The sequence below is a fragment of the Triticum dicoccoides genome, chromosome 2B, assembly GCF_002162155.2.
Source record: "Triticum dicoccoides isolate Atlit2015 ecotype Zavitan chromosome 2B, WEW_v2.0, whole genome shotgun sequence".
Classification (NCBI taxonomy): Eukaryota; Viridiplantae; Streptophyta; class Magnoliopsida; order Poales; family Poaceae; genus Triticum; species Triticum dicoccoides.
In genome coordinates, this window is record NC_041383.1 from 749660603 (window position 1) to 749672435 (window position 11833).

Below are 11833 nucleotides of genomic sequence, written 5' to 3' on the forward strand. Positions count from 1 at the left end.
TTTGTTTGCTAGAGCTTTTCTAATGTCAAGTATCATTTCCTTAGACCATGAGATTGTGCAACTCCCGGATACTGTAGGAATGCTTTGGGTGTATCAAACGTCACAATGTAAGTGGGTGGCTATAAAGGTGCACTATAGGTATCTCCGAAAGTGTCTGTTGGGTTGGCACGAATCAAGACTAGGATTTGTCACTCCGTATGCCGAAGAGGTATCTCTGGGCCCACTCGGTAATGCATCATCATGACGAGCTCAATGTGATTAATGAGTTAGCCATTGGATCATGCGTTATGGAACGAGTAAAGAGACTTGCCGGTAATGAGATTCAACAAGGTATAGGGATATCGACGATCGAATCTCGGGCAAGTAACATATCGATGGACAAAGGGAATTGTATACGGGATTGATTGAATCCCCGACATCGTGGTTCATCCGATGAGATCATCGTGGAACATGTGGGGGGCAATATGGGTATCCAGATCCCGCTATTGGTTATTGGCGGAGAGGCATCTCGGTCATCTCTGCATGGTCCCCGAACCTGTAGGGTCTACACACTTAAGGTTCGGTGACGCTAGAGTTGTAGTGGGAATTGTATGTGGTTACCGAAAGTTGTTTGGAGTCTCGGATGAGATCCCGGACGTCACGAGGAGTTCCGTGAAGTCCGGAGGTAAAGGTTTATATATGGGAAGTCCTATTTTGGCCACCGGAAAATGTTCGGGATTTTTCGGTATCGTACCGGGAAGGTTCTAGAAGGTTACGGAGTGGAGCCCACCTGCATGGGGGAACCCACATGAACGTGGGTAGTGGGGGCAAATTCCCACACCCCTGGTCAAGGCGCACCAAGATCCCCCCTTAGAAGGAATAAGATCATATCCCGAAGGGATAAGATCAAGATCCCTAAAAAGGGGGGATAACAATCGGTGGGGAAGGGAAATGATGGGATTTATTTCCTCCCACCTTTGCCAACGCCCCAATGGACTTGGAGGGCAAGAAACCAGCCCCCTCCACCCTTATATATAGTGGGGAGACGCATGGGAGCTTCACCCCTTGCCCCTGGCGCAACCCTCCCCCTCCAACTCCTCCTCCTCCTCCGTTGAGCGTAGCGAAGCTCTGCCGGGGAACCACGAGCTCCACCACCACGCTGTCGTGCTGCCAGAGTTCTCCCTCAACTTCTCCTCTCCCCTTGCTGGATCAAGAAGTAGGAGACGTCCCCGGGATGTACGTGTGTTCAACGCGGAGGCGCCGTCCATTCGACGCTTGGATCGAATCTTCCGCGATTTGAATCGCCGTGAGTACGACTCCATCAACCGCGTTCTTGTAACGCTTCCGCTTAGCGATCTTCAAGGGTATGAAGATGCACTCCCTCTCTATCGTTGCTAGCATCTCTTAGATTGATCTTGGTGACACGTAGGATTTTTTTTGAATTATTACTACGTTCCCCAACATAACACCACCCTCATAACCATCCAACTGGTTGGTTGATAGAAATTCACCTTTTTTGAATAAAGGAAGAGTTTTTATAAAATGAATAAATGAAGAGTTTAGAAAGAAAGAGAGCTAAATTAAATTAAAACTTCAGAGGAAGTATATTGTTCACAAAAGGACTTGAGAGAAAGATTTTCAAGGAGAACACTAAAAAATGAGTGCACTAACTGCCAGCCGTTATGATTTTAAGTGTAACTATCGAATACCTCTACCATCCCTTTTAGTTACATACATGCATGCATTAGAATGACTTTCTCTCTTCTAGACGCACTCCTCGGACTAATTATATGTATGCATGCAATAGAGAAAAAAACTGATGTCATGCTAGATTGTTCCTATTTAAAAATTCAAAATGTTTTTTTACTTCAAATTCTCGGTTTGATTTTGATCTGTTTCGACGGCTCTTTTGGGTTAAAGTTAGCATATCTGAGCTACGCAAGTTATCACGTCTATGATACATAATTTACCATGTTGTTTGCACAAAAGTTACCGTGGCATAAAAATTGTTCCTCCAACCATCTCCCCACATGCACATGCATGCATGCACTAGAAAACAAAAACCGATGTCATCCTAAATTCTTTCAATTTGAAAATTCAAGATATTTTGTACTCAAATCATCGGTTTGATTCAAAATTTATTTCACAATAATCTGACGCGACAAGACCTATGAAACTATATCACATGTTGATATGTTTCGATGTCTTTTCTGGTTAGAAGTTACCGTTCGTTCTAAGTAAGTTACTACACCTAGAGGCTATTGTGTGTATATTAACATGATCTTCGCAGATAAGTTATTACCCGAGGTATGATTTTTAACACCTTTCCCCTGGTTAAATTACCCGTGGCGATTGTGCGTAAGTTTCCATCTTTGTGGTGTACAAACTACTCATGCACACTTTGACCAAGACCAACATTAAAAAAATATAGTCTTTTTTCTTTAAAATAGGTCAACATACTATGTCATAATTGTGTTATTGCAACAGGTTCCTCAGTTGTGTTCTGCTTGACCAGATGGATCGATATGGTGAAATCAGAATTATTATTTGTCCTGATATCGACTTAGGGTCGATATAATCGATGCCAGAAAAAGATGGACGCCTTGGGTGGAAGGATTATTTTGCGAATACAAAATGATACTTGGAGACAGTCTGATCTTCGTGATCCACTATGGATGTGATGAGGTTCTCCTCTTTATTACACCCATGCCTACTCAATCTATTCAATCTCAAACATCTTATGAAGAGTATTTCTGTCCTGATGATGTACTTTTTGTTCATGCTCGACCACTCCTGCTCCTAATGTGAGATACTTATGGTAATGACGTGCTAATCTACAAAATGTTTGTTCTATGCCTGAACTTTAATTGGTATATTATTCTCTGTGATCATATTTTTCTCGTCCCTGCTTTATTACAGAGTTAATATATCATTTTGTAGTTCAGTACAATGAGATGTATGAAAAAAACCAATAAATTTCAATACGAGCATCTCAACTCATAATCCCTACAAATTTTATTCTAATATGCTCAAAACTCTGCCATGGCAGAAAAACCCGAAACTGCATTTTGAAACCCACTACATCATTTTTTGAATCCTTTCTCTAACCCGTCGAACATTTTTTGTGACACTAAAATCATCGCAGAATATGCCCATGCCTAGTGACGGCCAAATGCATTGCCTAAAATCAGGCCAGAATGTCACCAAAGTTGTCGAGCGTGCTGCTCCAGGAGGAAATCAGCTCGTGACGGTTTCCGTCATAAAAATGATCTTATATGACTTTTTTTCATCACAAAATAGCACACATTTTGTAGTATCATCAAGGGATCCAAGCTGCAGACAGACCCACTGTGACACTGTCACCACCCTCTGCACGACGTCTCCACCCTTATTTACATGATCCACGGGAAGCTATGTAGTTCCCCCCACCTCTAGAGCTGCCCACAGAGGGGAGGGGAACCAGCAGATTCGTCGGCGATAGTAGGGCAAGGCAGAAGTCTCCCCTAGAGCACCATAGCAATGGAATGAGACCGGAAGTTGAAGTTTATTCTAGGTAAGGACGTCTCCAACGGCGTAACTCAAACTCAAACAAACTAAATGTATGCATACACATATACGAGAGCCAGCCATCCAACCCAGTGCGTCATATATAAGGGTATATGACATTTACATTAACATAGGTATTTTTTACACATAGTAAAAGTTATTTTAGCCTAAATCTTTGCCGGTCGTGGGCATGTCCGTGTCCCACCTCCTACTCTCCGTCGGAGTAAGCCGCATGACCGTAGATGACGTCAATTGAGGTGTGGCCGACAATCAACGTGGACGGTCCGGCCTCGTGGTCGTCGCGGCCCGGCACGAACAATGCGGAGCTGTCGACATTGCCAGCATTCCCGTCCGTGATTGCCTACGCCGCCTCCGTGTCTGCCTCTACCACGTTCTCGTCGAACAGGGCGGTCGGGCTCCTCCGCGTTGATACGGAACCGCCACGGATGACGCAGGCGCTGGGCATGGACTCGTAGAACGGCCGGTGCTTATGCACGGTGCCCGAATTCTCGGTGACTATGGCCACGACGGTCGACGGCCTCTTCGTTGGCCAGCCAGCTCGCCGGCGAACTGTCCCGCCCTCCGCCCTTGTGCGGTAAGGTAAAATCTTGGCGTGAAAGTACAAGGCGAAACAGACATTCCCGGCGCTCTCCCCGGGATCCAGGGCCAAATTCGTTCCCGGGATCATGTCCAGTGTCCCACTGTCACCCCTGTACCGGACGTCGGGAATGCTTCAAGCTTTCCTACTGTAATCTCGTACGGTACGGGCACTGCACAAAATGCCACCCCCAATAATAAATGGACAACGTGCTCCTGCCCCAACGCCAAGGGAAAAATGTAGTTGTAGGGCACCGGGCGGGCGTTCATCCGTCACAGCAGAAATGAATACCTGCCACCTCACAGCTGACACCCACTGTTAGCCCCACGGTTTGGCACCACTGTTTTCACTCTCATTGTCGGTGCAAACGAGATAGACTTTGACACTGGCGGCAGTACAGTACGAGGATAGAGGAAGGCGACGACGAGAGGTAATTGTAAGGCCAACTCCACCGCGCGACCCCAAACGAACGTCCGTTTTGTCCGGATTCTGTCCGTTTGAGTAGCGATTTGAGGTCGTGTTCAGGTCTGTCCTGGAATGCAGTGGATGTGCGCCTAGCGCGCGGCCGCATCCATTTGCCCCATCCTGTTCGTCAGAGCCAAAAATGCCCAAATTGCATCAAAACTAGTTTCCAACCCAAATATTTGTCTGAAAATTATAATAGTTTTAAAACCCAACTGAAATTGTCTTCAATAAAATAGTTTTACAACCAAATCGAAATTGTCTTGACTGAACCTAAATTGGACGAATACATCTATTGGTTGCCAATGTGATCCGAGACGTGCTCAACCAAGTCATTTTGAAGATTCAAATGAGTGTGCCAATCACGCATCTCATGGTGGAATTGGACAAACTCTTCAAATGTAGCCGGATCTTGGTGCAGGGGCTCAATATTTTCACCTTGATAATCAAATCCTTGGTCGAAGATACTCTCATCACGCTCGTCCTCGACGATCATGTTGTGCATAATCACACAAGCAGTCATCACCTCCCAAAGCTTCCTTTCATCCCATGACAGTGCAGGGTTTCGAATGATACCCCACCGGGATTGAAGCACACCAAAAAAGCACATTCCACATCTTTTCTAACACTCTCTTGCATTTGGGCAAATCTCTTTCTCTTCTCACCTTGGGGTTTCGAGATTGTCTTCACAAAAGTTGACCATTGAGGATATATACCATCTGCTAGATAGTATCACTTGTTGTACTGGTGGCCGTTGATCTCAAAGTTGACAGGTGGGGAGTGGCCTTCTGCAAGCCTTGCGAAGACTGGAGAGCGTTGCAGCACGTTGATATCATTGTGAGAACCTGCCATGCCGAAAAAAGAATGCCATATCCAAAGATCTTGTGATGCCACCGCTTCTAATATGACAGTGCATCCGTTAACATGCCCCTTGTACTGGCCCTGCCAAGCAAATGGACAGTTCTTCCACTCCCAATGCATACAATCTATGCTGCCAAGCATGCCTGGAAAGCCTCTAGCTGCGTTGGTCGCCAACAATCTCTCTGTATCAGCGACAGTTGGCTGTCTCAAGTACTCTGGGCCAAACACCTCGATCACGGCCTGGCAAAACTTGTACATTGACATCAGACATGTTGTCTCACTCATACGCACATACTCGTCCACCAGATCGCCTGGAATACCATATGCAAGCATGCGGATGGCCGCGGTGCATTTCTGATAAAGAGGAGAACCCAAGCTTGCCAAGGGCATCTGTCTTGCACTCGAAGTATGGGTCATGAGCAACCACTCCCTCTCGGATACGATTGAACACATGCCTTGCCATACGAAAACGGCGACGAAATTTATCCTGCTTGAAGAGCGGGGTGTTGGCAAAGTAATCGGCATAAAGCAGGGCGTGGCCTCTCTCCCTGTTGCGGTTCAGGTTGGGAGCACGGCCAGGGAGTGACCCCCTGTACCGAGGAAGCTGCCGTTGAATATGGTCGTGAACGACCAGTGCAGCCACCACAAGATCTTCATCATCCGACGACGAATCGTCCGACGAACAAAGGAACTGATGAAAGAAAAACTCGTCTCCACTGTCCATACCTTTGATGGCAAAAAGTCGAACACCTTCCGATCGTGGTGGCGAAGAGGCCGCGATGATCACCTCGACGCAGCAGGGATGGTTGCCGGCCGGCTACTGGCCGCTCTGGAGCTCTCGTCGGAATCCGCCTTGAAGAGCGGTCGCCGGCGGTCGTGTCCCCTCCGCCACCGGCAAGGACGGCGACGGCCAAACCTCCCCCGATAGATGACCAAAACTACGGCGAAACCGCGGGCGTGGTGGCGGCCATGTCGAGACGTAGTTTGGTATGGACGGCGCGGTGAGGAGGCGGCCGGATAATAGGGGCGGCGCCGGCGGCGGGGCTGGGCGGGGAGAGAGGGTGAAGCGTTGGGAGCGGAGGGACTGCTAGTGTCCCCGACAGGCGGGCCATGGGGGGACAAGGGCGTGCGTCGCGGCCGTCCGCGCGCGTCCGTTTCACCCCAAACCGAGCGCAAGTTTAGGCCGGGGATGGGTCGAAAACGGACGAAATCCAAACATTTGTTCGTTTGAGGCCGCGCGCTGGGCCGCCTTTTTTGTCCCTTTACCCCAAACGAACGGGCCGGACAGGATAGGGTCGGACGGTGGGGTTGGCCTAAGCCGCTGTTAAATTCAACGATCTGGCCAGAACCGCCGGAATGCTGCAGCATTTGCTCCCGCGTTCGACGCTCCCACCCACCCCACCATCGCCCGGCCCCAGTCGGCGGTCCTCCTTGGCCGGGCCACGAGCCCAGCGCTCCACCTCACCCTCACCATCCACTCCACCACCAGCTGCTGAGCAGCGCGGCGCCTTTTGTTTACCGGCCGCTGCTCATAATTGCGTGCTCGCGTCGTTGCTTTTCCCTCCCCGCCGCCGGCCGCCTCCCCCCGCCCCCTCCCCCCGCCTCTCTTATATCACTCGCCACCGCCGCCCAGCTCGCCCGCTACTGCTCCTAGCTACTCCACCCAGGCACCCAGCCCGAGCTGTAAAGCTCCGCCGAGGTACACCTACGCGGTGTGTGTGTCGTCTGTGTTCGGCCACTCCGGCGAGATGAAGCTCCCGCTGTCCGTGGGGGCGCCCGACGCGGCGCCAGAGCTGGCCAAGCCGTCGCTGCCGGCGACGTGGCTCATCCTGCACGCGCTCTTCTGCGCCACCTCCATGGCCGTCGGCTTCCGCTTCTCCCGCCTCGTCGTCTTCCTCCTCTTCCTGCCCACGCCGCCCATGAACCCCTCCGCGCACCTCGTCTCCCTCGTCACCCCGCCCGTCATGCTCGCCAGCTCCAACGCCACCGCCACCATCACCACTACGACGACCACCACCACCACCGTCACGACGACGACCACGGTGGCTGAGAGCGAGGCCGGCGCCAACGCGCACCACCAGGTCCACCACGGCCCGGTCTTCGTCGGCCGCCACGCCATCCGCGTCCGCAAGTGGCCGCACCCGGACCCCAGCGAGCTCCTCAAGGCCCACAGCATCCTCGCCGCCGTCCAGGAAGCGCAGCGCCGCAGCCGCAACCGGTTGGCCGACGCGCCCAGGCCCGTGATTGCCGTCACCCCGACCACCACCTCCGCGCTCCAGGCGCCGTCGCTCACGTCCTTGGCGCACACCCTCCGCCTCGTCGACGCCCCGCTCAGGTGGATCGTCGTCGAGCCTGGCCACCGCACCGACGCCGTCGCCGCCGTGCTCGCCCGCTCCGGCCTCGACTTCCTCCACCTCGTCGCCTCCGACGGCGCCTCCACCGCGCGCCTGCGAATGCACGCCCTCAGGTACTATCACCATGCTCCTCTGCTCGCTGCACTAGATCTCACTGAGCGCCCATCCCCATACCGTCTCGCTCACAATTTGGATCTGTCGACCAATTTCAGGGAGATACGGAAGGAGAAGATGGACGGCGTGGTGGTGTTCGCGGACGAGAACGGCATCCTCCGGACGGAGCTGTTCGACGAGGCGCAGAAGGTCAAGTCCGTGGGCGCCGTGCCCGTGGGCATTCTGGGCGAGGACGAAGGCACCAAGGAGTCCTTCCTGCAGGCGCCGGCCTGCGACGAGGCCGGGAAGCTGGTGGGCTACCACGTCTCGGAGGAGACGCTGCTGCCGGCGGCGCGGAGCGACATGCTGCTGTCCACCCGGCTGGAGTGGGCCGGGTTCGTGGTGAACGCGCGGGTGCTCTGGGAGAGCGCATCAGAGCGGCCCGAGTGGGTGCGCGACCTGGACGCCGTGGACGGCGGCGCGCACCTGGACAGCCCGCTGGGTCTGGTCACCGACGCCGGCCAGGTGGAGCCGCTCGCCAGATGCGCCCAGGCGGCGCTGGCGTGGTCGCTCCGGTCAGACGCTCTGCATGAAGTCAAGTTCCCGCACGAGTAAGCCCCCTTCCTCCCTCCACCCCGTTTGCTTGCCTGAATTTCACTTCACTCCACATGGCGAAGACGAAACCCGACGAAAATTACAGATTACAGCGTGGTCTGGACGTTGATTAGAGCCTACGTTGGTCGGTCGCGCTCCGAGATCAGATCTAAGATTTGGTTTTGATGGCGCGGCAGACACAGATGTAGTACGCTGGGTCCTGCAGGTTGTGGTTGGCCACGATGGATGGCCATGGCGTTCCTGATGGGGCTGCTGGTGGGTGCGTACTGCGTACCATCCCTGGAATCAATTCCTGTTGCCCTTAACCACGTGAGGGCCGGACATAATCAGCACCTTTTTGGTGAACAGACTCTGCCTGCCCTGCCCTGCCCTTTGTATAGTAGTATCATACGGAGTATAGTACAACGGACATGCACAGTATAGACTGTGACATGACAGTAGTATATCCCAGTTTCCTGCGGATTCAGTAAATATTTTCAGTTTTCTGGCTGCCCTGATCTTGCAAGCGTAAACTAAAACGGTTGTTAAAGTAATTTTTGCTTCACGAACGGTCACGGACATGCGGATGCCGTCCGCTTGCATCCCTTAGCTCCAACTCTAGCCTTGGCCGCCTCCAGCTCTAGCCCATAGCAGGTGCTATGGGCTAGAGCCGGAGGCTAGAGCCGGAGGCGGCCAACCGTAAGACACATCCATTGCGGTGCTTCCAGAGCCACCAACCGTAAGCAGAAGAAGCGACGACGAGAGCCCCTTGCGCGAGCCCGGAGGGTCAGACCATCCAAGATGCATCGGTGGAACAATGTGTGTGTGATAAAGAGTACAAGAAAGAGTCATTCCTTTTTGAACATGTACAATCGTAAAAATGTCGTTCCCCCCATCGTTTCGTGACGTTTACGGTGTAACTCTTCACTTATTTGACCGGCAAAGGGGATATACCATCACATTCATCTTCCTTTCTTCAAAAGACAATTAGATGTTTCCACACGCTCACCTAATCTAGCCGTCTTACGCTTTGTGTCAAAGAAACGCGAGCCAGGTCATTCTAAATATTCATAGCTATCCTTTCGAATAACGTACCATTTCTAGTGATGAAACTTCTTGAAACCCAACTACCAGAACCTGCGCAATAATTCAGGTTGGACGGTTTTACTAGTGTGCAATTCAATTCTCTGTGTGAAGACAGACGAGTGTTTTTGGTACTTTAGATTTTCATGTGAAAATAGTTTTGAACAACATTAAAGAGGTGGATCAGTTTTCTCGCTGTTCTGATCTTGCAGAATGGACACCCGTGGTACCGTACAATGATAGCACTACCATTCTCTAGAATATCCTATCCTGAAATTCTGCCATGATATTAGGATTTGGTTTGTGGAACAATGTGGATGTGATAAAGAGTACAAGCAAGCGGCATTGCTTAAAAATGTCGTTTCCCCCATTGTTTCGTGATGTTTACGGTGTAACTCTTAACTTATTTATATAGGAAACTCTTAACTTGTTTAATCAGCAAAGGGGATATACTATCACATTCATCTTCCTTTCTTCAAAAGACAATTTTAAATGCTTCCACATGCCCACCTAATCTAGCTGCCTTGCACTTTGCGTCAAAGAGAGTTGAGCCAGGTCATTCTAAATATTCATACCAATCACTTTCGATTAACATACCATTTCTAGTGATGAAACCTCTTGAAACCCAACTAGTGGAACCTGCGCAATAATTCAGTTTTTTTTACTGGTGTCTTTGTGTGAAGACAGAGGAGTGTTTTTCGCACTTCAGATTTTCATTTGAAAATAGTTTTGGACAACATTAAAGAGGTGGATCAGTTTGCTGGATATCTCTTATCACCATGCCATTTTTGCATGAATGAGACATTAGTACCTAACTATCTTCCATTTTGTGCAGGTGGAAATTTGATGCTCCTCTAGTAAGCGCCGCTTCGCGTCAGCAGAGCAGCGTAGTAAATACTGAAGATGGTCACTAGAGCAGCAAAATTTTTGTGGGCAATAGAAATCAGGGCAAAATCAGACTGCTACGGCTCGTCTGATTTGTGTGAGTCTCCTCTGATGCATCCTTGTACCAAGACATCTCAACTCTTGAGTAACATAAGGCAGCTCAGCTCATTTGTTGGGGCCCTACAGAAAATCACAGACGATACATCTGAATCCATGTTCTGTATCATCCTGTAAAAATAGATAAAAAAAAGTTTAATTATATGCACCATTCATGGCTTCTCTAATAGGAAGAGTTCTCTTAGGCGCATTGTTTTCGTGTAATATAGGTCAGAGCTGATGGGCTCGCCAAATTGGTCTGGGGTTAAGACATTTGTTTGTGTAATGGTGTGAAATAATAACGATCCAGCTCTCAGTTTTCTAATACTTCCTTTGTCCTACAATGCACGGCGATTTTGCAAGTTATGTTGCTTGCAAAAACGTCTTATGTTATGGGATGGAGGAAGTACTACATACATTCTTTTTCTTTTATATAAAGAGGAGGCAAAAGATCTGCCTGCTTTTCATTAGTTAAGGAGAGTGAAACAGAGTATCATGAGTTAAAACACATTGGAGGTTGGAGGTTGTATTCATCCGTCTTGGACCCAATCAGGAATTTTCTGAGGAAGTTTTCAAAATATTTTCTGAACAATATAGATTTATAGGGAGGGAAATGTTTTCTCTATTGATGCGGAGGATAGAAATAGAGGAAGATGATGTCAGGCAGAGGGTCTTGTGATGTAGGATAGGAATAAAGGGATTATTTATATGCACCTTAATCTAGCCACAGGTACTCTCTAGTTGGATTACCGGCACGGCCTTGTCCTCCACACTTTCTCTTCTTAGTTTGGACTTTGGAGCAATTTCATGTAAATTTTGTTCTCCTCCAATGCCTCAAACAAAATACAAAAACATATGTGAGCTGCATCTCATGCCTCCTCTCTCCTCTCTCACAATCTCTAGCATCTCTAAATGTTTCTCTCAAGAACTACATTTTTACTTCTATCCTCTTCTCTTTGTTTTCTCTTATATAGCAAACCAGACTACATGCACAGGCTGTTTAGCCACAACCAAGCTCACGCCACATGACTCGAGCTGGTCACTCACACCATTCTACATGGGAAACTAACCACTGCCAGATCATATCGACAGGAAGCATGCTACTTGACCGCCCTCACGCAAATTTTGTTCTCCTCGAATGCCTCAAACAAAGCTGCACCTCAAATCTCCTCGCTCCTCTCTCACAATCTCTAGCATCTCTGAATGTTTCTCTCAAGAACAGAGGCACACCAAGGTGGGAAAGCGCCGATGCATCTCTTTTTGGTGAAACGAACAGCTAGTA

General features: G+C 49.7%; 1 protein-coding gene across 1 annotated transcript; it reads left to right on the forward strand.

The window, feature by feature from the left end:
- The first annotated feature begins 6858 nt into the window (after nucleotides 1–6858).
- Nucleotides 6859–10878, forward strand: LOC119366061 (probable glucuronosyltransferase Os04g0650300). The gene is made up of 3 exons (XM_037631726.1): nucleotides 6859–7913; nucleotides 8013–8504; nucleotides 10406–10878. Exons 1-3 carry the CDS (start codon nucleotides 7195–7197, stop codon nucleotides 10482–10484), a joined length of 1290 nt encoding a protein of 429 aa, XP_037487623.1. The 5' UTR covers nucleotides 6859–7194; the 3' UTR covers nucleotides 10485–10878.
- Nucleotides 10879–11833: the final 955 nt, after the last annotated feature.

Coding starts and splice junctions, on each gene's coding strand:
- LOC119366061 (XM_037631726.1), top strand. CDS start 7,195: ATGAAGCTCCCGCTGTCCGTGGGGGCGCCCGACGCGGCGCCAGAGCTG. Junction 7,914..8,012: donor CTGCGAATGCACGCCCTCAG/GTACTATCACCA, acceptor GACCAATTTCAG/GGAGATACGGAAGGAGAAGA. Junction 8,505..10,405: donor GAAGTCAAGTTCCCGCACGA/GTAAGCCCCCTT, acceptor CATTTTGTGCAG/GTGGAAATTTGATGCTCCTC.